The sequence below is a fragment of the Chelonia mydas genome, chromosome 20 (assembly GCF_015237465.2).
Source record: "Chelonia mydas isolate rCheMyd1 chromosome 20, rCheMyd1.pri.v2, whole genome shotgun sequence".
Lineage (NCBI taxonomy): Eukaryota > Metazoa > Chordata > Testudines > Cheloniidae > Chelonia > Chelonia mydas.
This window is the reverse complement of record NC_051260.2, coordinates 1,352,886-1,379,177: the sequence shown is the minus strand read 5'-3', so window position 1 is coordinate 1,379,177 and position 26,292 is coordinate 1,352,886. Positions and strand designations below refer to the sequence as shown.

The window sequence follows — 26,292 nt, the reverse complement described above, 5'->3', positions numbered from 1 at the left end:
TGTGTGTACACGTGAGTGCTGTGGGCTGTGTGTGTGTTGCTGTGTGCACACGTGTGTGTGTTGCGGGCTGTGTGTTGCTGGCTGGTTGTGTGTTGCTGCGTGCACACGTGTGTGTGTTGTGGGCTGTGTGTGTGTACAAGTGTGTGTGTACACGTGAGTGCTGCGGGCTGTGTGTGTGTGTTGCTGCGTGCACACGTGTGCGTGTTGCGGGCTGGTTGTGTGTTGCTCTGTGCACACGCGTGTGTGTTGCAGCCTCCGTGTGTGTGCGCGCGCCTCCCCCCAGGGAAATATTCCGCGGCCCCCGCATCCCATCGCGGCGGGGGCGGGGGGAGGCAAAAGGGCCCCTGCGCCTTTAAGGCCGCCTGGCTGGCGAGCCCCGCGCCGAGCGCACCGAGCGCCGGGAGCGGAGCGGGGCGAGCGGCTGGATCCGGGCTGCAGGGCGTTTACCCCGGACAGCGACGGCAGGGCCCGGCCGGCCCGGCCCAGCCCAGCCCACAGCGCCATGGAGCGCGGCTCGGCCAGCGAGTAGCCGGGGCCGGGGCCGGGGCCGGGGCCGGATCAGCCCGCGGGGCCGGGGCGCTGCCTGGCTCCCCGGGGCAGCGGGAGCGGCCGGGCGCAGGACGGGCGGTGAGCGGCGGGGTTCGTGCCTCGCCCCGGGGGGCGGCAGCCTGGGGCGGGGGCTCCGGGCCGGGCTGGGCGAGGGGCTGCCCGGGGCGGGGACCCGCAGGGCAGAGGCGCAGGCCGCGCTGTCTGGAGAGGGGGGCGCTGGCGGGGCCCTGGCCGCAGGAGCCGGGCGAGCGCGGGGCGGGGAGGGGGCCCCGCGGCCGGGCGGGGCCGGGCGGTGCAGCCCGGCGGGGGACACCTGCAGAGCGGTGGGCAGGAGCGGCTCTCGCGGGGCCGCGGGGGCCAGGGGTGTCCGCGCCCCCGGGGAAGCTCGCAGGAGCCCCGCCGCCGGGCCCCGGGGTTAATCGCGGGGGGCAAACGGGCCGCTCTCCCCAGGGCTGGCCACGGGGCCTGTGGAGCGGAGCCCGGCTGGGCCAGCCCGTTTGCGTGTCGGGGTTGGGGTGACGGCGGGGGGGGGGGTCATAGCTGCCTGTGTAAGACAAATAGCGGGTCTGTCCCCATAATCTCCGGACACCCTAGCGCCCCCGCCCCCCCAGCAGCGCTGGTTTGAGTTTGCCCTTCATCTCTGGGTCACGCTGTGGTGCCGTCAGTGGTCCTGAGCCAAGCAGGTGCAGCTGGGGTCCCTACTTGGCCGGGTGACCCCTGGGGAGCCCGGTGGCCCCGCAGGTGCCTCAGTGGGAGGCGCAGACCCCCCATGCTGCAAGGCCCTGCGCTGAGAAAGGTGGGGGCTGAGGCGTAGAACCGGGATCCTGACCTGCCTGGGAGGGGCCACCGGAGAACCCCGTGCCTGGGAGTCGGGGTTCTAACCCCGGTGTCCTGGCCAGGTTCAGCTTTCCTAAAATCCCCCTGTGGGTTGTCGCTCCCTTCCTGTTCTGAGGTGTTGTATGGCTGTTAATCAGCTGCCACCTCTCATCCCAGAGGTGGCTGCATCTTGGTGCTGGGTGAAGGACCTCTGCAAGATGCTCTGAGGTCTCTGGCCGGAAGGGGGTGTCGGGGGCCGGGAGCTGTTCCCCGGGGAGGGTTGCGCCTTGTCCCCGCAGGAACGGGGAGTGATGTCATGGCGCTGTTGCTGGCTCCCGGGATGTAGATAAGGGCCTTGTAGGAGGAGACGGAATAACTCTCTGAAGAGGCTGGAGCTAAACGGGTGCGCGGGCTTGGCCGCCATTCAAGACAAATAGAGTTTGAAAGCAGAAGATTATTCGAGTTTTGCTGCATATTGAATTACCCAGGCTAGGCTGGGGGAGGGGCCCTGGGGCCGCAATAAAGGGCTCTGGTGGGTGGCCCTGTCACATGCAGGGCAAGTCCCTAACAGCCCTGGGGATCGTGAGCCCGAGAAGTCCAGGGCTGGGATAGCAGGGGGCTGCGGGTCGGGACTGAGGGGCACCGGTGGGGCTGGGAGTGGGGAGCCCGGGGCTGGAAGTGGGGAGCCCGGGGCTGGGGTACATGGTCAGTTTAAAACACTGGGGCAGCTCTGACATGATCAGACTCGGAGCAGGATCCTCCGCGGGGCTGGAGCCAGGCTCGTGGCCGCCAGGTCCCCTCACGCCACCTGTTCTCTCCCCCAGGGTGGAGTGCTGGAGTGGGAGGCGGCCCTTGCTCCCTTTGAAGGGTTCTAGGGAGTTACCCACCGGGACCCCTTGCCCCGAGCTGAGATGCAGCCGCCCCTGGGCTGGGGCTCAGGGGCTGTTTAACAGCCACACAGGAGTTCAGAGAGGAGTGTGAACAGAGATCCTGCGTGTGACTGAGGCTGCTGCAGGGGTGTGTGTGCATCCCCTTGGCTGCCTTGGGACCCCCCCGGTGCTGAGCTGTGGGGATCTCTGCGCTGTGTCCCAGCCCTGGGCTGGGTGTCTGGCCAGGAGCTGGACAGTGGGGGATAGGAGGCCTGGGCGATGGTGGGGCCGTGTCTGTCTGTCTCTGCTGGTGGCTCCAGGGGGTGAGGTTGGCACAGGGGGAGGGGCTGGGGTGGCCCCTTTGTCGATGGCTGGGATACTGAGCTTACCTCTGCTTTCAGGTGCCTGTCCCAGCCTGCCCCGTGCCCAGCTGGACGTGAGGTGGAGCCAGGTCCCTGGGCTGGGGCACTGCCCTCCTGCCAACTTGTTGGGTTAAATGCCGGCTCGTCCCGTGCCAGCTCGGTGCTCCTGGCACAGAGCAGCCACCCAGGTGAGTTTTCCTGGGAGATTAAATTTGGGGGATCCTGCCCCCAGACTGTGGGTTGGAATTTGGGAGTGGGAGGAAGCAGGGCATGTACAGACCCCCTCTGTGCCAGCCCAGGGTCTTCCTGGGGGGGGGGGGGGTCTCACTGCACCCCCCACAGGCAGCTTGTCTTCCTTGTGGATCCTTGGGCTGGAGTCTCCTAGCAACACCCTCCCCCCGAAGACTCCTGCTTGTTCCCCCCCAACCCCTGGGTGCCCACCTGCCATATGCTCAGTGCTGGCATCTCCTGTGCCCCCTCAGTACCGATGCCCCCCACCCCTGCCTCCTGACCCTTCATCGTCCCTGGGCACCGGTACCCCCAGGTGTCCCTTTGGCACTGATGTCCCCCCGGGTGCTAATGCCCCCCTCTCCTTGGTGCCCACAGCATGTCGTGGTTTAGCGGCATTCTGGTGCCCAAGGTGGACGAGCGGAAGACGGCATGGGGGGAGCGCAACGGGAAGGGGCAGCGCCCGCGCTCTTCGCTCTGCAGCCCGCGCTACATGAGCTGCCTGCAGGACCCCGAGCTGGAGCGGGGCGCCCACCCGCGGGCTGGCCTGGGCCTGACCTGCTCCTGGCAGGAGGACCACTACAGCAAGAAGGGCCTGGCTGGGGGCGCCGGCGACCTGGGGCTGAAGTCGGTGGACCTGGGCTTTGAGGACGGCGAGGCCAAGGGGCCGAAGGCGGCGGAGGGGGGGGGCCAGGCCGGGGGAGCGGCTGTCGGCGGGCGAGTGCTGGCAGCGCCTCCTGCAGGTTTTCCGCTCCAAGCGCTTCCAGTCGGCCAAGCTGGAGCGTCTCTACCAGCGGTACTTCTTCCAGATGAACCAGAGCAGCCTGACGGTGCTGATGGGGGTGCTGGTGCTGGTGTGCGGCGTGATGCTGCTCTTCCACTGCGCCCCCGGCGCCCCCCGGGTGCCCTACGCCGCCGCGCTGGCCGTGGCCACCGCCCTCTTCCTGGCCCTCATGGTGCTGTGCAGCCGTAGCGCCTTCCCCCAGGACTCCATGTGGGTGGTGAGCTACCTGGTGCTGGCCGCGCTGGGCGGGGTGCAGGCCCTGGGCACCCTCATGGCCGCGCCCCGCAGCGCCTCCGAGGGCGTCTGGTGGAGCGTCTTCTTCATCTACATCACCTACACCCTGCTGCCCGTCCGCATGCGGGCCGCCGTGGGGGCGGGCGCCCTGCTCTCCGCCCTGCACCTGCTCATCACCTGGCACCTCAACGCCAGCGACCCCTTCCTCTGGAAGCAGGTATGGGGGCGGGGCCTGGCTTTGGGGGCGGGGCCTCCTTTGGGGGCGGGGGGGATGTGGTTCAAGGAGGGAATATGTGGGGTTGGGGGGCAACTGCCCCCCACGTGTGGGCCGAGGGTGTGCCCAGCAGTGGTGGTGGCTCCCCCCCGCCCGGCAGTGGGTTTGTGTGTGTGGTGGGGGGAGCGTCCTGACACCCGTGGGCCTGAGCCAGTCCCGCTACCGGGTCACCTGGGTACAGGACAATGGGGAGCTGCGCGTGGGGCTGGGTGTGGAGGGGGATGTTTGTCTCGGGGGGAATGATTAACCCAGAAGGACCCTGCTTCCCGCCTTCCTCTCTGTGCCTGGGCTCTGGGGGGGCTGGCGGGGCCCAGCGCTGGCTTCTCTCCCCAGTGGCGCTGGTGTGAGTCCAGCCCCACTCCCGTCTGACTGGGGGCCCAGTGCCCTTCCCCCCATCCCCCAACCCATCCTGGGCAGGCTTGCCAGAGATGCCAAGGAGTGAATGGGCCACAGGGGCTGCCCCCCCTGTCTCCCCACGAGGCCCCTGTGGGGCTGGGTTGAGGCTTGTGGGGGTCGAGGGGAGCTCTCCTTGCTGCCAGGCCCTCTGTGCATGGACCCCCCCGCCCCGGGTGGGGAGGGCGAGGGGAACCATGGGAGTCGGGGCCTGGCACTAGCAGCCAGCGGCAAATCCGAGGGGTGTGTGTGGGGGGGGGTGAGTTCTGCAGTGCCCCCAGCCTTAGGGGCGGACCCCTGCTCTCTTGGGGGGGATGCTGCTCCCACACTCCCATTAGGCAGGTGGTTTCCATGGCAATGCACGGGGGGGGGCAGCTTCTGATTAGAACCATATGTTTCTACAGAGTGATGCAGCCCCCCCCCACCAGGGGTGTGGGGGTGAGGGGAGGGACTGTGTGGGGGGGGCAAGTAAATATGGGGCCTGGAGGGGGCCAGTGACCAGAGCTGAGGACAAGCAGCCAGGAGCTCTCCTCCCCCAGCCCCTCTGGGCCCTTGGACCCCCAGGGCCCTGTTCCATTGCCCCATTAGCACCCCCTTGGGAAGGATGGGACCCTCAGTGTGACCTGCATGCCCCCCCACCCCAGGGCTCCTGGAATGGGGTTGTCCCCCTGCCCCCCATGCTCCACTTAGACCCCATCTCCCTACACGCTGTGTCACCTTCTCAGTGGGCGGCAGAGCTCAGGAGTGGGGGGCCCTGTCTATCCTCTGTGCGGGGGAGCTGGGGTGCAGGGAGGGGTGGGCTGGGGGGCTGTATGTCTTCCCATGGCTGCCCTGTCCCCAACCATAGGAGAGTTTAATCAGTCTCATCACTGATGAACGTGCCCCTTCCCCTCGGTTGTTTTCCCCAGGGAAGTTTCTCCCCCCAGCAAACCTCCCCGGGGTGCTGGGGACAGGGAATCTGTCTGGGGGTTCGGTGTGGTCCCTGAGGCTGCCCTGCCCAGCTGAATGGGTGGATTGTCCTCGCTCTGCTGCTCACATCATGTGGTGGGGAGTTTCACAGGCCGTAGCATTTGTGAAAATCTTTTACGTGTAAATTTTAATTCTATATTAGAGTTTAATTTCATGCAGGCAAACACTGCCTCCTGCCCCATTTCACCCCCTCCCCGATTTAAGCGCTAACTCCTGTCCCCCTTTGCCACCCCTGAGCACCGCCTCCTGCTGCCCCCTTCCCCTGGGGCGGGGTGTGCATAGGACCATCCCTTGTGTCTCCTCTCCAGGGGTGGGGGGAGGGACACAAAGCCTTCTATTGTGGGCCGGGGGTTTTCTCGGGAGGGCTGGGGGTGCACACTGGACAAAGCCCTCTATTGTGGGGGCTGGGAGGAGACTGTCTGTGGGAGGATGGGAGTGGGGCATGAGGCCCCGAGGGCAGAGGGGACAGGATGTTGGGGTGAGGGTGAGTTTCAATCCCGAGGGGGGGAGGGGTGTGACCCTGGCCCCACCCGGAGCCAAAGGCCTCCCCTGCCCCCCAGGAGGGACCACAGAGCCCAGAACACAACTAACGGGGGGACAATGTATGATAAACATGGGCGGGGGGGGGGGAGGAACAGCCCCAGGCAGTGCCCCCTGCTCCGCGAAGGAGGGTCAAGGGTGGCAGATGCTGTCTGGGGGAACTCTGCTCAAGTGTCCCCCTCTGGCCTGGTGGTGGCTGGCCGGGGGCAGGCTGACGAGGGTCCCGTGGCTGTGGATGGGGTGTGGATAGACGAGGAGATGTGGGGAGCCTGGGGTGCGCTCTGGGATGCCTGGCGGCAGCGTCTCCCTCTCGCTGAGTGCCTGGCCTATAGGAGAGATGCCAGCCGGTGTCCCCAGGCTGGGGGCCCTGGGGTGGGACACCGGGGAGGGGTGGGGTGGGGTGGAGCATGCCTGTGTGCACCTCTGAAGGTGGCTGGGAGCCGGCAGCTCTCGGGGCAGAGTCCCCATCACAAGCTCTAGAGGGCTGGGCTAGAGGGGCACAGGACCCACTTGTGGTACGTGAGAGAGGCTGGGGAGGGGGCTGCGGACCCCTGTCCTGGACCCTCTGCGGGCATGGGACTCGAAGCCCCTTTTGTCTGGGCATTGGGGTGGGGGTTGCTTTCACCGGATGCCAGGGTCCTGTTGCACCATCCGCCCAGACAGTTCAACCTTTCTTCATTTTTGGACCCCTAAAGGATTTTGAATGGAGGTATGGACCCCTTGGGAAATCGTAGATATGGTCTGTGGCCCCCCAGTCTCCCCAGGAGGGGCAGGTGCCGCTGACCCCACCGGAAGGGGAGTAGAGCTCAGAGCACAGGGGGGCCTGGGGACGGTCAGGGCGTTGTGGTGCCCTGGAGCTGCTCCCCCCCCACCCCCCGTTCCTCTTGTTGGCTGTACTTAGAGGATCCCACGGCCCCTGGACTCTGTGCGGTCGCAGAGGGGAGTGAGGGAGCCCCTCTCACATCTCCTCCCTGGGGGCTTTCTACCAGTCTAGGTCTGAACCAGCCACTCCTGCGATGCGGCCAGGGCTGGGGTGGGACGTGGCAGCTGCAGCTGGGGTGTGTGAGAGAGGAAGGAGGGCCCTGAATTGGCTGAGGGGCGGGGGTGGCTTTAATGTGCCCCCTTCGTGCAGGGCACTGTGGTAAATAGGAACTCCCCTTGGAAGGAATGATGGGCAGTGGGTGGGTAAGGGGTCCTGGGGGCAGTGTGCCAGCAGGGTGAGCGTGCGAGGGACGCAGAGCACTGGGGAGGGGTAAGTGTGCACGGCTCTCGGAGGGGGTCACACTGCAAGGGGTGCAGCGTTGGGGAGGTCCGGGGGGATGGTTCTCCTCACCTGCCCCCCACCTGTGGGGGGTGGCACCACGGAGCCCCCAGGGACAACCAGTCTCTGAAAACCCACCTGACAGGGCCGGTCCTGTAGTGTGTTGCGGGGAGTTGGGGGCGGGCTATACAGGGGAGCCAACGTCCCAGGGCCACGGGTGTGGGTCGGGAGGTGTTTTCACTGGCTGGCTCTTGGGAGTCCCCCTGGGGGGGCAGTTATTTTCGTCTGCTCTGCAGGGAGCTGCTTTCCCAGGCCCTGTTGACCAGCTGCCCGGTAGCCCTGGGGGCTGGGCTCCCCCCTCGCTCTGGGAACCTGGCACACTTTCCACGCTGCAAAGTGAACCAGTGATTTGAGTGGAGGGCAGGGCCGTGCCCCGTGCAGCAACCGCGGGGGGTAGTTTGAGTGCCCGGCAGCGGGTTCTGTGGATGTGTGGGGCGGGGGGGGGACCCCGCGGGATACAAATTCCAATGTAGCAGGCAATGCCTCAATCCTTTTACTCCAGTAAAAATCCCATTTGGGGCTGGGTCAGACCCTCTCCACAACCCCTCCCCCCCCCCCGCTCCAGGATTGGGGCCCAAACCCCAGAGTCTAGAACAGTTCATGGGGAGGGGGGTAAAAGTTACATTTCCCGGCCCCCCCCACATTGCCCTGCATGGAGCCAATCAACGGGTTCGAAAGCAAAGTGCAGCTGGTAGGGGCTCGGCACTGGGGGCCGGTGGGGGGAGCTGGAGTCCGGCCGCTCTGAGCCGGGGCTGTCTGGGTTTGAGGTGGGGGGTGGTATGTGGTCTAGACCCATCAGGCCCTGGGCTGAGGGTGGCCCCCTCCCCCCGGTCCCTGGCCAGGCTGGGCTGGGGCTGGCGCACAAGTTGCTGTGTTCATCTGGACGGGATGCGATAGCGCTGACCCCGCACCGCCCGGCTATAAATAGACCTGGCTGGGGGCCCTGGGGGGGAGGGGTCTGGGAGAACCATGGCAAATGTGCAGCTCCTGCTAAATCCATCTCCGCTCCCCCCCGTCCCCCCCCCGCAGCTTCCTCCCGCTTCCGAAGCAGCCAGCAAGCCCTCGCTGAGAGCTCCCTGCCCCCAATGCCCCGTCCCTGCTGGGAAGAGTGGGGGGCTCGGGCCAGGCGACAGGACGGGGGTGTCTGCAGGGCAGAGAAGGGTGGGGGATGGGGGTCCTGTAGATCCCACCACTGTCCCCAGCCCCGTGGGTCCTGGGGATGCGCCCGCTCCGACCGGCCGGCACCCAGCAGCCCCGTGGGGATTGTGGGGTACAGTCAGCCAACCCCCAGCTCTGCCTCCCACAGTGAGTGGAGCTCTGCTGGATTGGGCTGTGCCCCGCCTTGGAGCGGGGGCAGAGAGATGTGGCGAGTTGGAGGGGCGAGCGCCTGTTGCGGGGGGTGGGAAAGGGCAGCAGAGACCGGGCCTCTAGTACAGGGCACTGCTGCAAGGAAGCTCGCAGCAAAGGGAAGGTGGGAGGCACTCGCCCTGGTGCTCAGAGTATGCAGTTGTAAGGGAGCCCCTGCCCCCCTCTCGCCTCGTTAAGGGGGGCTGAGCCCCACTGCTCCAGCCCCAGATCTCTGGCGGTCACCGCTGAACCTGCCCCCTCTGCCTGCCAGCCTGCACCTCCCCCTGCCCCAAGGTGATGGGTGGGTTGGGGGCGCTGTGTCCTGTTCGGGGGGGGGGGGGGGCATGTGTTTGCAGGGAGGTGGGATGGGGAGGGGGGGCTGTCTGGGCTGTGGGGTCGGGACTGACCCCCTCTCTACCCCAGCTCAGCGCCAACATCCTGATCTTCCTCTGCACCAACATCATCGGGATCTGCACCCACTACCCGGCCGAGGTGTCCCAGCGCCAGGCCTTCCAGGAGACCCGCGGCTACATCCAGGCCCGGCTGCACCTGCAGCGGGAGAACCGGCAGCAGGTGGGTGGGGCGGGGTGGGGTGGGGTCAGGGCAGCAGCCCCGCCCCCGAACTGTGCTGGGGGGGTCGTTGACCGGGGCTGACGGGGGTTCGGCTGGGAGTCAAGGCTTATAAATGGGTCACGAGGTCTGGGGTGCTCTCGCCGGGGTGCCGTACGGCAGGCACGGGCGGGTGTTGTCCCGCTCGGCGCGGCGCTGGGCCCAGTTGCTGCGGGGGGTCAGCGCGAGGCAGGCCGGAGCAGAGCAGCAGGAACGAGCCGAGGGTTCGAACCCCCGGCCTGGGAGGAACGGGTCACGCTGGGCCCCGGGAGTCTGGGGCGAGGGAGAGCCGGGGGGACCTGCGAACTCTGCAGATGCGTTGGGGCTGACGGGCATCGATTGTTCTCTGCGGCCACTGAAGGGGTCTGTGGTTTGGGGGTGGGGTGACAGGTTCACTTGTGGGTGTCAGTGACGGTGTGATTTAGGAGGTTTGGGGGTGCCAGTGACGGATGTGGTTTGCGGGGTCACAGAGGGTCTAGTTTGGGAGTGTTAGTGATGGGGGTGTGGTTTGGGGGGCACAGAGGGGTGTGGTTTGGGGGGTGTCAGTGATGGGGCTGGTTTGGGGGTACAGCCCCTGGTTTGGAGGGCACAGAGGTTTGGTTTGGGGGTCTTGGTGATAGGGCTGGTTTAGGGGCATGGAGGGGTCTGCTGTGGGGTTGACAGAGCTGGTTTGGGGGGTACGAAGGGCTCAGGTTTGAGGGGCACAGAGGTCTGATTTGGGGGTGTGGTTTGGGGGCATGGGGGGCAGGGGTGTGGTTTGGGGGGCACGGGGGGTTTGGGGGGCACGGGGGGCGTGAGGTTTGGAGGTGTCGGTGGTGGGGTTTTGGGGGCATGGGGGGTTTTGGGGTTTGGGGGTGTTGGTGGCAGGGGTGGGGTTTTGGGGGCACGGGGGCGTGGGGTTTTGGGGAGTCGGTGACGGGGGTGTGGTTTGGGGGGGCGTGGAGTTTGGGGGGCACGGGGGTTTTTGGGGTTTTGGGGGCAGGCGTGGGGTTTTGGGGGCACGGGGGGGGCGTGGGGGTTGGGGGTGTCGGTGGCGGGGTTTTGGGGGCACGGGGGGCGTGGGGTTTTGGGGAGTCGGTGACGGGGGTGGGGTTTGGGGGGGCATGGGGCTTGGGGGGCACGGGGGGTTTTGGGGCATCAGTGACGGGCGTGTGGTTTGGGTGCAGGAGCGCCTCCTGCTGTCGGTGCTGCCCCAGCACGTTGCCATGGAGATGAAGGAGGACATCAACACCAAGAAGGAGGACATGATGTTCCACAAGATCTACATCCAGAAGCACGACAACGTCAGGTGTGGGGGGACCCCCAAGCACGGGTGGGGGGGCCATGTCTGGGGGGGGCTCCTCGGCACCTACGAGAATTGCTCTGGGTAACGGGGGCCTGGCCTGGGCCCCTGCAAGGGGGACCCGTTGGCGGCAGGGTTGGGGGGCCTGTGGGGCGCTGGGGGTGGGAGCGTGGGGCAGGCAGAGCTCCGCCTTGGGGACCTGCCTTGAGGATGCTTGGCTGAGGCAGTGGGTACTGGGGGGCCCTGGGGGGCACAGGGAAGGGGGTCGGAGGTGCAGGCGCTTGGGACCCAGCCGGCTGAGGCCCGGGGGAGCGTCTGACCCGCTGGGGCCCTGTCTCCGCTCACTCTCCCTCCCCTGCAGCATCCTGTTTGCAGACATCGAGGGCTTCACCAGCCTGGCCTCCCAGTGCACGGCCCAGGAGCTGGTCATGACGCTCAACGAGCTGTTTGCGCGCTTTGACAAGCTGGCCTCGGTGAGCGCTGGCATGTCTGGCCCGGCCGCGCCCAGGCCTCGTGGGGTGCTTCGTGTTCTGGGGGGCGGCAAGCCTGGTGGCCCAGGAGGGGGTGGGGCCCTGGCTGGGGGCGGGTGGGGTCAGCAGAGAGCAGGGCAGAGGGCTGGCTGGGCGCAAGGTGGGGGGCCGACTGGGCGTGGCTGGTCGGGGACAGGCAGGAGCAGGGTGGGGGGCTGGCTGGGGGCAGGGATGGGGGGCAGGCGGGGGGTAGGGCTGGCAGGGCGGTGGGCGGGGTCTGCCCGTGGGCTGGCATCACTGGGCAGACCCCATGAGGTCCCCTCCCTTCTGAGCCCCCCTCTGCCCCTCTCCCAGGAGAACCACTGTCTGCGGATCAAGATCCTCGGTGACTGCTACTACTGTGTGTCGGGGCTGCCGGAGGCCCGGGGGGACCACGCTCACTGCTGCGTGGAGATGGGGGTCGACATGATAGAAGCCATCTCGTGAGTTGGGGGGGGGGGCGGGGGGAAGCCTTGGGCCCATCCGGAACAGCCAGGCGGCGTGCCACTCACATCGTCACGCCCATGTGCTTGTGCACTGCACGCAGCCCCCCGCCTCCCACGTGGCACGCACAGGCACCTGCGGTGCACGCTGGCTGTTGGTGCCGGGCACGCTTGCCATGCGTGCAACACGCACCATGCCCCCGCTCCCTCCGTTGATGCACACGCGTGACACCCAAGCCATGTGCCCCGGGTGCTCGCTCTCTGCTCACGCAAGCGGTCCCCCTTGTGCGGCAGGCCCAGGGCCGGCCCCTCCCCGCCTTGCTGCTCACGAGGGGCCTGACGATTCACGTCGCCTGCCCCGGGCACGTCTGTGTCTCGCCGGCCTGGCATGGGCCTGACCGGCCATCGTTCTCTCCATCGCAAGCCGGCCGCACCCGCTCCCTCGGGCTCCGGGGTCCCCCTCCAGTGCCGCAGGGGTCGGGCGGGGCAGGTCTGACGCTGCCTCTGCCCCCCCAGGCTGGTGCGCGAGGTGACGGGGGTGAACGTGAACATGCGGGTGGGCATTCACAGCGGGCGCGTGCACTGCGGGGTGCTGGGGCTGCGCAAGTGGCAGTTCGACGTCTGGTCCAACGACGTGACTTTGGCCAACCACATGGAAGCCGGAGGCAAAGCCGGGTGAGTGGGGGATGGGGGCGGGTCAGGCTGGGGCAGCCCCTAGAAGGGACACCCCCCCCTCCCCCCCGGGGAACAGCCTGCTTAGCAGGGGGCACTCTCCCCGCAGTCAGTGGTGGCCCCTCTGTGGCGCCAGGGGGTGCTGTGCTGCAGGGGGCAGGCGGGGGGCTCAGTGGGGCGCTCTCCCCAGTGGGGCGCCTGGGGCTCAGTGGGATGCTGGGGGCAGGCGGGGGGGCTCAGTGGAATGCTGGGGGCAGGCGGGGGGCTCAGTGGGGCGCCTGGGGCTCAGTGGGATGCTGGGGGCAGGTGCGGGCTCAGTGGGGGGCTGGCCCCTGTGGGAAGCTGGGGGCAGGCGGGGGACTCAGTGGGGTGCCTGGGGCTCAGTGGGATGCTGGGGGCAGGCGGGGGGCTCAGTGGGGCGCCCTCCCCAGTGGGATGCTGGGGGCAGGCGGGGGGCTCAGTGGGGCGCCCTCCCCAGTGGGATGCTGGGGGCAGGCGGGGGGCTCAGTGGGGCGCCCTCCCCAGTGGGATGCTGGGGGCAGGCGGGGGGCTCAGTGGGGCGCCCTCCCCAGTGGGATGCTGGGGGCTCGCGGGGGGCTCAGTGGGGCGCCTGGGGCTCGCGGGGGGCTCAGTGGGATGCTGGGGGCAGGCGGGGGGCTCAGTGGGGCGCCTGGGGCTCAGTGGGATGCTGGGGGCAGGCGGGGGGCTCTGGGGGGCGCCTGGGGCTCAGTGGGATGCTGGGGGCAGGCGGGGGGCTCTGGGGGGGGGGGGGCTGGCCCCAGTGCGGCGCTAGGGGGCTGCGCTGCAGGGGTCTCGGTAGGGGGCACTCTCCTCGCAGGGTTTAGCAGCTGCTCTGTCCTGTCTCCGAGGTTGGGGTCTCTGTCCAGGGACTCTCACACCAGGGGTGCGGCAGGTTAGATGGGGAACCTGGAGGGGGGCGGGACGACACACGACTCTCGGGCTCAGTGTCCTGCCCCCCCCGCCGCCCCAGGCGCATCCACATTACATGGGCAACGCTGCAGTATCTGAATGGGGACTACGAGGTGGAGCCCGGCCACGGGGGCGAGCGTAACGCCTACCTCAAGGAACACAACATCGAGACCTTCCTCATCGTGGGCTGCAGCCAGAAGCGCGTGAGTCCAGGAGCCGGGCTCAGGGTGGGGGCGATGCATCCCCGGCTCCTGGGGCAACCAGCACAGGGGGCAAGGGGCTGGGGCTGGGGGGGTGGATACTTGGGGCAGGGCAGGAGGGGGGGGCTGACTCTAGTGGGTGCTGGGTGGGTGGGCACTCGGGGTGGGGGAGGGTGCTGGGTGGGGCAGGTGCCCCGGCTGTGCCCCCTCACCCCGCGCCCTCCTCTCCCCGAGCAGAAGGAGGAGAAGGCCATCCTGGCCAAGCTGCAGCGGGCGCGGGCCAACTCCACGGAGGGGCTGGTGCCGCGCTGGGTGCCCGACCGCAACTTCTCCCGCACCAAGGACTCCAAGGCCTTCCGGCAGATGGTGAGTGGGGCGGGGGGTGCTGGGGGTTCTTCCTCCGCTCAGGGGCGAAGGAAGGAAGAGGGTCTCTGTCGGCTGGAGTCTGGGCCTGGCCTGTTGTGGGGGGGGCACATGCTGGCCAAGGGGGGTTCTTGTTGCTCTGCATGTCGGGGGTTCCCCTCACCAAGGCGGGGAGCATGTGGCAGTGGGACGGTGGCAGGGACAGGGTGTGGGGCCCCCCCCATGCATTGAATCCTCTCACACCACTGCTCCGTGCCCCCTCCAGGGCTCACTCAGTCCTGTCTGGAGGGGGGAGCTCCCCCCCACTCCTATCAGCCAGTGTGCCCCCCCTCACTCCTGCGTTTCCCCGGCTCTCTTCCTGCCCCCCCGGGGGGCTGAGCGGGTGGGGGGCAGCTCCTCCTCATGGCGCGTGTGTGGCTGGTTGCTATGGAATGGCTTGTTCGCATGGTTGCTATGCTGCGGTTTGTCGTCATGACGCCGGGCGCCAGGGCCCCGGCGGCGGCGGCGGCTCCCCAGCCGGTTGCTCTGGTTCGGTGCGTCGGCGGGGTGCCGGTTGCTATGGCGCAGTCCATCATCGGTTGCCGTGGCGTGGCTCGCTGTCCGCCTGGCGCGGGTTGCCATGGCGCAGCTGGACGTGGTTGCACCGCTGGTTGCCATGGCGCGGTTGCCTGGCTGGGCAGTGAGGCGGGGCAGGCCGTCAGGCCGCGTGAGCCCGTCCCCGGGCCAAGCCATGGGGCCAGTGTCCGGAGGTGGGCAAATGGGGCCTGGGAGCCGCCCGGGGACACTCCTGCTGGTCCAGCCAGGCTGTGGAGGGGGGAGGGGCAGAGCCCCTAGATCCCTCCTGCCTCGCATACCCCCCCCCCCACGGGGGCTGCCCAGCTCCCTTCCCGTGGGGCGCGGGCCCAGGGGAGAGGACGCTCCACTGCAGGCAGAGGGATGGGCAGGCAGCCTGGCCTCGGGGCTGGAGACCCAGACTCCTGGGTCCTGTCCCTGGTGCTCTGCCCCTGCTCTGCTGTGTGACCTCAGGCAAGTCCTCCGTGCCTCGGTTTCCCCTCCCACCCCCTGCCTGTACACAGCACAATGCCCAGGGGGCGGTGTGCTCTGCTGAGTGGCAGCGAGAGCTTGGGAGCAAGGGTGGGGATCAGTAAGAAGGATTGGGGTGGGGCTAGTGCCTGGGGGGCTGTAGCTGGGGCCTAGGTGGGGAATTTCCCAGCCCTGCCTGTCTGGGAGCAGGAGCTCCTCACTCCCTGCCGGTGCCGTGGGGGGCAGGGACCTTGGGGGCTGCTGTGACGCCCTGAGTCTCCCCTAACACCCTCTCTCCCTGTCTGCAGGGCATTGAGGACACCAGCAAAGACAAGTAAGTGCACACGGCCCCTGGCGGGGGCCCCTCACTGCAGGGCCCAGGAACCGCCGGCCCGGTGTCTGGGTTGGGGCGAGTGCGCCTGGTGCAGACGGCCCCGGGCTGGGGCACGGCCCTGGCTCCATGCCAGGGGGGAAGGTGCCCCAAAGTGGGGGGGTCACAGCCTTGCAAAGTGCAGCAAAAGAAGGGGTGGGCTCAGGGGAGGAGGGGAGTGGGCAGCGGGGGGGCTCCTGGCATGAAGGCGGGCAGGGAGGCCAAAATGCTCACACACCCCCCCGTGACCCTGCAGCCGCAGCGCGCAGGAGGCCCTGAACCCCGAGGACGAGGTGGACGAGTTCCTGGGCCGGGCCATCGACGCCCGCAGCATTGACCAGCTGCGCAAGGATCATGTCAAGAAATTCCTGCTGACCTTCCAGACGCCGGAGCTGGAGAAGAAGGTACCGGGGCCCACTGTCCCTCCTCGCATCCTGCCCCAGAGTGGGGGCCCTCAGTTGCCCCCCCATCCTGCCCTTCGGTCCCCAGCCCCTGCCTTGCCCCTCCTGCTCCTCCCCCATCCTCTGTGCTTGCTCCCCGTCTCTGCCCGCCTCCCCTCACCCCCACCAAGGGCTCAGAGAGACGCCCGCCCCCCATGCCCCACTGTCCTCCCACCACAGCATGGCTGGGTCCCCCCCCCCCGTCCCCGCAGCAGTAACCCTGCCCCCTCTCCCCACAGTACTCCAAGAAGGTGGACGATCGCTTTGGGGGCTACGTGGCCTGCACGCTGCTCGTCTTCTGCTTCATCTGCTTCATCCAGATTGTGATGTTCCCACGGTAAGTCCAGCCCCCAGCCCGTGCCCTCCTGCAGCGCTGGCAGCCCCCCGCCCCGCCCAGTGTGGTCCCAGAGCAGGCCTGGCTGCAGCATCTCCCCCCCTGCCCCTCTTGCACCTACTGGGCCCAGGCAGCCCGCGCCGCGTAGGGCCAGAGGCTGGCGGGAGGCTCACAGCGCCCCTCTCTCCGCAGCTCCCCACTGATGCTTGGTGTCTACCTCAGCATCTTCGTCATCCTGGCCAACATCCTCTTCGTCTGTGCTGTCTATTCCTGCATCAGCGTGAGTATCAGCTGGGGGTGTGTGCGCGTGTGCTCTGCTCCGTCAGCGTATCGGCTGCGTGTGTGCGTGCGCACACCCTCTGCTCCTGCCTCAGCATGTCCGCTCCCTGCGTGTGCACCCCCTGCTCAGTCAGCGTGCAGGCCAGCTCCCTGAACCCAGGGGAGCGTAACGAGCTCACTGGGGTGCTGAGCCCTCCGGAGGCTGCGGGGGGAGGGGAGGACATGCTGTGGAGGGGGTGTCACGAAGTCCCCGGGCGATGCTCTGGAACTGCTCCCCATGAAGCCAGGCAGGACTCTGGGGAAGTCTCTCTGTGAGCAGCCTGTCCTCAGGACACACAGCTCACACAGCTTCCACCTTCCTGGGTCTGACCTCGGAGCATTCAGCCTCCTCTGCCCCTCCGTGTGCTTCCCACAGCGAGTCTGCCCAGGCGGGGTCCTGGGGAAGCCAGAGGGTCCTGCCCCCCAACTCCGCAGTCAGACGGGACTCTCAGCCAGTCAGTAACGCAGAAGGTTTAGTAGACGACAGGAACATGGTCTAACACAGAGCTTGCAGGTGCAGAGAACAGGACCCCTCAGCTGGGTCCATTTTGGGGGGCAGTGAGCCAGACAACCCCATCTGCCCTTCACTCCATGTCCCCAGCCAGCCCCAAACTGAAACTCCCTCCAGCCCCACCTCCTCTGGGCTTTGTCCCTTTCCCGGGCCAGGAGGTCACCGGATTCCTTTGTTCTCCAACCCTTCAGCTCTCACCTTGCAGGGGGGAAGGGCCCAGGCCATCAGTTGCCAGGAAACAGGGTCTCGGCCCTTCTCTGTGTCCAGACCCCTGCACACACCTGCCCTCTAGGGCTCTGCAATGATCATACACACTTATCCCACCACCTAGATACTTAAGAACTGCCTAGGGGAAACCGAGGCACCCCCACACTATTCAGAGGAAACATTAAGAACAGTCCCACTTCGTCACAGGGGGTGCATGCAGGCGGGTCGGGGCCCTGTCCTGTTGGGGGGCAGGGCATGTGGGGAGGTGGCTCCTCTCAGGCCAGATTGATTGGGGCTGTTGTGCGAGGCCGGAACCCCTTTCTCAGCTCTTTCTTCCCCCGACCCCAGCTCTTCCCCACAGCCCTGCAGCGGGTTTCCCGGAAGATTGTCCACTCCCGCACGCACAGCACCTTCATTGCCGTCTTCACCATCCTCCTCGTCTTCATCTCGGCCTTCGTCAACATGGTACAGCCCTGCGGGGGACCTGCCGGGGGGGGGGAGGGAGGGCACAGGAGAGAGTGGGACCTGTGGGGATGGGGGACCTCACTGGGGGGGATGCAGTATAAGGTGGCGGTGTGGGGGGGTGCAGTACAGAGTGGGAGCTGGGGGGACCCTGCAGGAGGGACGTGAACAGCTTCTAGTTGTTTGTGTCCTGGGGGGAGGAGATAAATGACCAAGCTAGGGCACCCTAGGCACTGTCCGAGATGACCGCCCCCCAGAGACCTGTCCCTTGGCTCTGGGGTGCTGCTTTCCAAGCCCCTCCCCCTGGAGGAGGGGTCACGGGGTCCCATCACCCCCTCGCTGTCCCCATCACCCCCTCTGGTCTCTCCGCAGTTCGCTTGCAGCCACGTGCCCCTGCGGGACTGCGCCGCCCGCACCCTTAATGTCACACCCGAGGCCGTGGGGCCCTGCCAGCTCCATGCCCTCAACTACTCGCTGGGTTCGGACGTGCCCCCTTGTGATGGGGACGTCCCAGCCTGCAACTTCCCCGAGGTGAGAGCCCCCCGGGAGCAGGGGGCGGGGAGGGACGGGGGGCCATGCAGGGGTATGGCTATGGGGGTGCTGCGAGGGCACAGTTGGGGCGGGAAGTGATGCGGGGGGAGCTACTGGGGCGGGGGGGAGAGTGCCCCCTCCCCCTGACCTGGTGAGGATGGGTCCTTGGGGCGGGGTACAGAGAGGGCCCCCTCAGGCTGTGGATGGGGGTGAGGATGGGAGTCTGGGGCGGGGGTGGTGGTGTTGGGCCCTAGAGGAGTCTCCCCGGGTGTGTGGACACTGCAATGTAAGCCCAGGGTCGAACTCGGACTCAAGCCTGACAACCCCCCCCCCCCCCCAATTCCGTCTACACACACAAGTGGTGCTGACCCAGGACGCCGCGGCGGGAGCTGTGGTTCCAGCCCTGTTGCTTTGCAGTGTAGACGTGGTCCCGCTCGCCTTGTGCTCTGGGCATCAGCCCAAAGGATCCAACTTTAGGTGTCCTCTGGACAGTCCCGTTTCCCCCTCGAGCTGGGGCGAGAGCAGCTACGTTTTGGGAGGGCGCTGGGGTGGCTGGGCTGTGGGCGGCTGGCCCGGCTACGTCTCGTGGGGTAGACCCAGCGTTCACCATTCCCACCCTGGGTTAATGCTCCCGGAGGGCCCCGGCCCTGGGCTCCCGCTGCAGCGTGGCTGGACCCCGGGCGCCCTGACGCCTCCCTGCCTCCCCCAGTACTTTAACTACAGCATCGTGCTGAGCCTGCTGGCCTGCTCCGTCTTCCTGCACCTCAGCAGCATCGGGAAGCTGGGGCTCATGCTGGCCATCGAGGGCATCTACCTGGTGCTGGCCGAGGGGCCCGAGGCGCCGCTGTTCGACAACTACGACCTGCTGGTCGTGGCCAACGCCCTGTGAGTGCCTGTCGTCGTCCGTCCCCCAGGGCCTGGGCTCTTCCCCCGGGGCCCCCTGTGATATGTCTCCAGGACTGAGAGTCACCTGCCTCCAGTGAGCGGGAGCCTTGCTTGTGCGTGTCTGGTGCCAGCTCCCCGAACCCCCCACCCTGTCGCCGCCCAGACTCTCCTCTGGGCTCTCCTGTACCAGCCAATGCCCCCCCAGCCCCTTCTCCCCCAGACACGGGCAGAAGCCCACACCAGTCTGAACGAATCAGCACAGGTCAGCCCCTCGCTCCACACCCCAGCACTGGGATCTGAGTACGGGGGTCTCGTCAGAGTCTGGAGATGGCAGCATTCATGAGCGAGGAGAACGGAGACCAGAGGGCTGCAGATCAAAGCCAAGCCCGACTCCACCCAGCCAGCCCTCTGCGTCCCCCCTGTCCCTCGCGGCCTTCCAGCTAAGGCTGGCTGAGGGCCCGTTTCCAGAAATGCAGTCACGCTGCCGATAGTGTCCTGGTCCAGGATCGAGGAGCGTCTCCCTCGCCTGCTCCCTCTGTCCCCCAAATTCACTGTCCCCGCAGTCAGGATCACCCGCCCCACCCTTGACTTAGGGTGTCAGTGACTCTCCGTGGTGGGAACTGACGTGATTAACTCACTCGTAGACCGAGCCAGGTGAGCAAACCTCTTTCCTCTGGCAGAAACCCTGTTTGTCAGCTCTGCCCGGGCCAGCCTTTAACTTGCTCCGCTCCGCTGACGCCCAGCATGTCTGTCTCACGAGGGCAGCAGCGGCCGGCGTGACCCGGCTTTCGTTTCACACCTCACGTGGTACTCTTTAGTGACTCGGAATGTAGGGCCCAGGGTCGGGATATTCCTGTAACCCTGGCCATTCGTGGGGTTTATGGGTCACAGCCCCCCAAACCCAAAAGGGCCTGGGCTCTGCTCCCTCAGACATCCCCAAGGGCCCAGCCAGAATCCTGGGGGTACCTTGTCCCTGTCCCTCACTGGGCCCCACCCATCTGCCACTGGGGGTTCTGGACTGTGCCCCCACCCCGGCAGGGCCGTGGTGGTCAGCTCTCTCTCCCCCCCCCCCCCCCCCGCAATCTGTAACTGCTATCTCTTCTTTCTGCTAGTCCGGCCTTCAACGAGACCCAGTGGGGCCCAGGATGGTGAGTGGGGAGGCGGGCCCAGAGGGGAGCTGGCATAAGGGGCCCTGGGGATTGGGGTGGGGCCTGGGGCAGGCGAGGGACCTGTGGGAGCATTGTGGGGATTGGGACGGGGGATATTACGGGGATTTGGGGCCTGGGGTAGGTGAGGGTGTATTACTGGGGGGCCGGGGCAGGCAAAGGGTCTGTGTGGTATTGTGGGGGGGTTGGGTCTGTGGCAGGTGAGGATTCCGGGGTCCCCCGGGCCTTTGCTGCAGTGCCCTGTGGGGTACGGTTGATGGTCAGCGGGTCCCTGGCTGGGGGCAGTGAGTGCTCTGGGGACTCCCTCCTCCCGGCCTCGTGTGCCCTGTGGTCTCTCTGCCCGCAGCTTGGGAGGGTGGTTGCTTTGGGGTCCCCGGTGCCTTGCTGCAGCCTGACACCCCCCCCCCGCCCCGTGCCCCCAGCCTGGCGGAGGGGAAGGTGGCGCTGAAGTACATGACCCCCGTGATCCTGGCCGTCTTCGCCCTGGCGCTCTATTTGCACGCTCAGCAGGTGGAGTCCACGGCCCGACTTGACTTCCTCTGGAAGCTGCAGGTAAGGAGGGGCTGGGGTCCTGGGGGGTGGGGGGAGAGGTGTCTGCTTTTCCCCCATGGAAGAAGGAGCTGGGGACAGGGCGTCCCTGGGGTGGGGATCTGCCCCCCCACCACAAAGAGGGGTGTCTCTGGGGCGAGAGGGGCAGCATGTCCTGAAGGCTGGCACATGCCCTCGTGTTGCACGCTTGCAGGATCCTGCTCTTCTCACCCCTCGCACAAGGCTGGCCAGCCCCTTCCCCTGCTGACACCCTTGCATGTCCTGCTCCGTGCTTGTCGGAGAACGAGAGCTGTGTGTGTGTGCCGGCAATGCTGGCTGCTCCCAAATCTCCTTCGGGGCAAAGCTGGGGGGCTCAGTTTGGTGCTGCCCCCCCCCACACACACACACACTGGAGCATAGCGGGGGAGGCCTCAGGATCGTTTTCGGTGCTGCCCCCCTCAAGGGGCAGAGCTTGGGGGGGTCCCAAGGCAGGGCTGGGGGGCAGGTTGGGGGAGGAACCAGTGCCCCAGGGAGGGGGGGCAGGGTGGTGCCCCCGCCGGAGGGGCCAGTCTGGCAGCAGGCCCTGACGCCGGCGCCCCCCGCAGGCCACGGGCGAGAAGGAGGAGATGGAGGAGCTCCAGGCCTACAACCGGCGCCTTTTGCACAACATCCTGCCCAAGGACGTGGCCGCGCACTTCCTGGCGCGCGAGCGCTGCAACGACGAGCTCTACTACCAGTCGTGCGAGTGCGTGGCCGTCATGTTCGCCTCCATCAGCAACTTCTCCGAGTTCTACGTGGAGCTGGAGGCCAACAATGAGGGGGTGGAGTGCCTGCGGCTGCTCAATGAGATCATCGCCGACTTCGACGAGGTGCCGGGCGGGGGGCAGCCCCCAGGGACCGTGGGGGGAGGGGGGGCGGGGGCAGCAGCAATGTGGGCTTTGCGGGGGCGGGGTGTGGCGACAATGGGGGCCCCTGAGGACCCAACTCTGCCCTTGGGGGGCCAATGGGACATGCGGGGGCCATGGCTCAGGCCCAGCCCTCGGGGCGGGGTGGGTGGGTCACAGCCCGGGAGCGGCTCATGGGGCGAGGGTCATGGCGGCAGCAGGGCCCCAGTTCTGAGGGGGACACGACCCTCCCTGGCACCCCTGGGGCAAGGGAGCACAGTGCAGGGTCCCCGGGGAGGGTCATGCATGGAGGGGGGGACATGCAGCGCGCCCAGCCCCCCCCGTAGCTGCTGCCCCCTCCCCTGTCAGATCATCAGCGAGACGCAGTACCGGCAGCTAGAGAAGATCAAGACGATCGGCAGCACCTACATGGCGGCCTCGGGGCTGAACGACAGCACGTACGACCGGGAGGGCCGGACGCACATCACCGCGCTGGCCGACTACGCCATGCGCCTCATGGAGCAGATGACGTACATCAACGAGCACTCCTTCAACAACTTCCAGATGAAGATCGGTGAGCGGGGGCGGGGCCTCTGCCAGGGTGGGGGCGCGCGTGAGCCACCCCTCTCCCCAGCTCGTCACTGGCCGCTCCTGGGTGCTTCCCCATGGACGCGCAAGAGAGTAGGCATGTCCATGCGTGTGCGAGGACACGCTATCATGCGTGTGCAAACGATCATGTGAACACACTCCTTGCACAGTCCTGAGCCCACCGCCCGCGCAGGCTCCTGGGACGTGGGGGCTGAGCCAGATGGGCTGGGGGGAGCCCGGGGCCATGAGCTCTGACCCTCCCTCTCCCTGCAGGGCTGAACATCGGGCCGGTGGTAGCGGGTGTCATCGGGGCCCGGAAGCCCCAGTACGACATCTGGGGGAACACTGTGAACGTCTCCAGCCGCATGGACAGCACAGGGGTCCCTGACCGCATCCAGGTGAGAGCTGAGCCGGTCCTGGAGCCCGGTTGCCATCCCACCCTGGGCCATAGCGTCCAGGTTGTTCCCGGCCAGCTGTGCGAGTGCAGCAGGGCTGGCGGGGAGGCAGCGTCCGGGAACATTTTCGGGGAAGGGGGGAATTTTCCAGCCTGCCGGGGTGGGGGTGGGGCATCACTTGGTACCTGCAGAGGGAGAAGCCGGCCAGAGGGGGATGGTACTGACCCCCGAACCCCCCACCCCGACCCCCTCCAAACACTAGTGGGGGAAGGGGCAGGACTGAGCCGCTGCAGATGTGCTGGTGCATTCTGGGTGTCCCTGGTGCGATGGGAGGCCTGCACTGTGGGATCCTTGTCCCCATTTTCCAAGGGAGGACGGGCCTGGCCCCAGGTTCTAGAGCCAGAACCCAGGTGTCCAGCATACAAGCGGGAGCTAGGACTGCTTGGCCTCAGTAGACACGGGGGGGCGGTGAAGGAACCCCCCCCCCCCCGCCTGAGGCACTGGGGTGCTGAGCCCAGCCCACAGGGTCCCCCATCCCCATGGAGTCCTCTCCCCCCCGCCCCCCCCCGGCCTTGGGCCGTTACCGACTGAGTGGAGTTGGAGTCCAGGGACCCCCCAGGTCCCATTCGGCCCCCACAGCCCAGCTCGTGGCCTCGGGCCGGGGGGAGCGGTGACCTTTCAGGAGCTGGAGACTGAGGTCAACTTGCCCGCTCGGAGCGTGGCGCTACCTGGGGGAGCGGAGGCGGCCAGCTGCCCCACAGGGCTAGGAGCCAAAGGTCCCAGGGTCACTAGCAAAGGCAAACCCTTAGCATGGCAGGTGAGTCTGAGCCTCCCCCTGGGACCACGGGGGAGCTGATGTGCTGGTGTGTGGCGTCTCTCTGCCCGGGCCAGCCGAGGGCACCGTTCTGCCTGGGCCCCCCATGGGGTCCTGGTCTCACCGTCTGCTCTCTCCTCCTCCTCCCCCCGCAGGTGACAACTGACCTGTACCAGGTGCTGGCGGCCAAGGGCTACCAACTGGAGTGCCGGGGGCTGGTCAAGGTCAAGGGCAAAGGGGAGATGACCACCTACTTTCTGAACGCCGGCCCGCCCCGCAGTTAGCGCCAGCCGCGGCCTTTGGCGAGAAGGACCCAGCGTGCCAGAGGGGCTGGACAGGGCTGACGCAGGTCGGGGCTGGGCCAGGCTGAGCCGAGCTATTTGGAACCAACCCGGCCTGGATGCCCCCCGGCCTTGGGTCTATTTCATTTGTGGGGTCTTGTAAATGGCTCCAAATTTCAACACCAAACTGAAGAGGGAAAGGGCTGCCGCCCCGAGCCAGCTGCGGAGGTCTGCACCACCAGGCCTGTGTGGCAGGGCGGGGCGTTGGAGGGCCCCCCCCCCAGGGGCATTGAAGAAATATTTTTACAGCAGACTTTTTATTTATTTATTGAGCTCCAGAGCCAGCATGTCGGGGGGGCTGCCCAGGGCGCTCCATGCTGGGGCTGGCCCCGGGCCCCTCTCTTCCTTTCCAGTGACTGACAATGACCTTGGGGAAGACAAACCTGCCCCTGCCCACAGTCGACCAAAGAAGAGGGCTGTGGGGGGGCGCCTGTTGGCTGGGCAGGGGACCCCGCTGTTGTCTGAGCACTTGCCTGCCTGGGCCGGGAGATCCCTTGGGGGTGCTTGCCGTGTTTGGGGTGGAGGGGATCTTCCCCTTCTGGTGGTGCTAGGGGCAGACTGTGTTGAGGGGGAGGGTTTTTAATGGATTTATATTTGAGGACTCTCCCCTTCACCCCCACCCGCTCGCTGTGACTTTCACCAGTTCCGAGACCCATGCCAGGGGGAAAAGCCGGGGGGGTGGCACTGGACGGTTCTTATTTGCCAAAATTGTCTCCTGTTGCTGGGGGGGAGGCAAATGTCTCCTGGGGAGAAGGGGCTAAATATGTGTGTGTGTGGGGGGGGGGGGGGGGGTTGAGTAGCTCTCAAGGGGTGGGGGCCTGTAGGTGCATGATGGGGGTGGGCAGGGAGCGACTCCCAGAGGTTGGTGACACCAAAGAGGACGTGTCTCTGGGTCCATGGGGCTGCGGCGGGGCTGGGGGCAGGAGCTGAGCCCCCTCCCTGCTGTGCTAGGGAGGCTGGCGTGGGGGTACGTGCCAGTGGGTTCCTCTGGCTGCCTGCTCCTGCCTGTTTGGGGTCGGGGGGTGGCGCTTTCATCTGGCTTGGGACCCGGGCCTCCTTCAGCGTCTCCTGCCAGGTCTCAAAGTTGGGAGGTCTCTTCTCCAGCTGGGACCCCCCCCCCAAAGCATTGGTGCCCCCTCAGCCTCCTCCGCGGGCCAAGCTGCCCATGTGCCAAATTCCCAAGTGCCACGCAGCCCGTCCTGGCTCCGGTTCTGTTCCCTTGCTGCTCCTCCCCCCCCCCCCCAGGGATTGGCCCTGTGCCCCCTAACCTCCCTAGCATTGCTCCCCTCCCCCCATGGGCTCCCAGGCAGTAGGACCTGTTGTTATTTAAAGGGACTGCAGCTGGCTGGTGAGCCAGATCCCCCCACCCTGAGCATGGGGGGCAGCTGCAGCTGGGAAATTTCCCCCTTAGCCTTATCTGAACAAACACTTCCCCCAGATCCCTAGGGTCACTGGTTTCTGCCACACTTGGCCCATGCCCCCAGGGAGGGGCAGTTTACAGCCTGGTCCCCAGGGGACAGGAATTCCCCAGGTGAGGTGCTGCCCCCTACCCTGTGGCTCCAGATGCAGGTGGGAGAGGGGGTGTGTGTCCCCCCCGGATAAAACTTGAAAATAAAACATGGAGGCTCAGAATTTGCCTGGCCATGGCACTCCTGGGTCCCTGACCCCACGGGGCAAGCCGGTGGGTGCCGGCTGGGGGGCTTCCTGCCTCATGACTTCAGTCCCCTTCCCCCAGCCCAAGAGCCTTACTGAGCAGCTCCAGAGCAGTGGGCTGAGTGCCTGGCGCTCGCAGGTGTGGGGCAGGAGGGTGGGTCCAGGCCCCAGGCTGGGGGGTTATTAAATAACTGGGCATTTTCAGCCCCCTCCGGCCCCCTCGTCCATCAGTCTCCATGGAAAGGCCGGGGCCTCTGAGAGTTTTAATCAGCTCGTTCCTGAGGCAGCAAAACCCCTGCTTGGGCCCGAGGCCGAACGTGCCCCAGTGTGGGGCTGGGCTCAGCCACAGCCTGGGGGCAAGGGATTGGTAACTGCGGGGTGGGGGGGTGAGGTCAGGGCAGAGCTTCCCCTGCCCCTTCCCTCCCCAACAACGCTGCTCCCGGGGGGCAGGAAAAGCCACCCAGGGACAGCTGATCACTCCTGCCCACCACAAAGGGGGGGCATAAGGCTTTCACGCACTCACAGGTCGTGCCCACTCTTGCGGTCTGTGGGGGGGGGAACCCCCTTCATGCATTTCCATGCACCCCGGGCCCCTTTCCGCTGGCTCTGGGCGGGTCTGTCCCGGAGGCTCTGACTCAAGGTTGTCATGCTGCCAGCGTGCCCTTTGACCCGGGTGCAGCCAGGTCTCCCCCCAGTTGGAAGGCCCCTCTCCCCGGCGTTGGGCCTGCCCAGGCCAAGCCGGGAGCAGTGGGATCTCTCCATGCCGGGGCGGGAACCGCCTGGCTCCCTCGGGGCTGGGGCTGTTTTAAATGCAAAAAAGAAGTGATTTCTGGGTTTGATTTTTTTAGCAGTTTTGGGGTGTTTTTATTTCTGTGACTGTGTCTGGGGAGTTTTAATCTGACGTCGGAGCCAGGCGAGCTCGGTCCGGGCCCAAAGCCGGGGGGTCTCCGCTCCTCCCTGGGCTGCCCCTGCCGGAGGGGTGGGGGTGTGTGTGGCAGCTTTGGACTGAAGCCCCTGCTGAGGGAGGCGCCGTTGCTGTGTCAGGGGAGAGGGGACGTGGCACTTATTTGGCAATGCAGATTAAAGGTACTTTTTTCTTGTGTGTACATATAAATTATATATAAAACTCACTTTCTATAACAACCGCT

At 66.8% G+C, this 26,292-nt stretch overlaps 1 protein-coding gene across 1 annotated transcript; it reads left to right on the top strand.

Annotated features, from left to right (window-relative positions):
• The first annotated feature begins 298 nt into the window (after positions 1-298).
• On the top strand, positions 299-26,287 carry ADCY6 (adenylate cyclase 6). Its single transcript, XM_037883938.2, is given in 24 exon segments — positions 299-627; positions 2,636-2,784; positions 3,203-3,544; positions 3,546-4,059; positions 9,110-9,259; positions 10,462-10,583; positions 10,939-11,050; positions 11,402-11,529; positions 12,046-12,204; positions 13,193-13,334; positions 13,569-13,697; positions 15,026-15,051; positions 15,344-15,491; positions 15,767-15,864; positions 16,054-16,141; positions 17,246-17,362; positions 17,732-17,890; positions 18,600-18,775; positions 19,888-19,923; positions 20,364-20,493; positions 21,075-21,338; positions 21,723-21,927; positions 22,215-22,339; positions 23,306-26,287. Coding segments are annotated over 22 exon segments (3,498 nt in total). The 5' UTR covers positions 299-627; positions 2,636-2,784; position 3,203; the 3' UTR covers positions 23,435-26,287.
• The last annotated feature ends 5 nt before the right edge of the window (positions 26,288-26,292 follow it).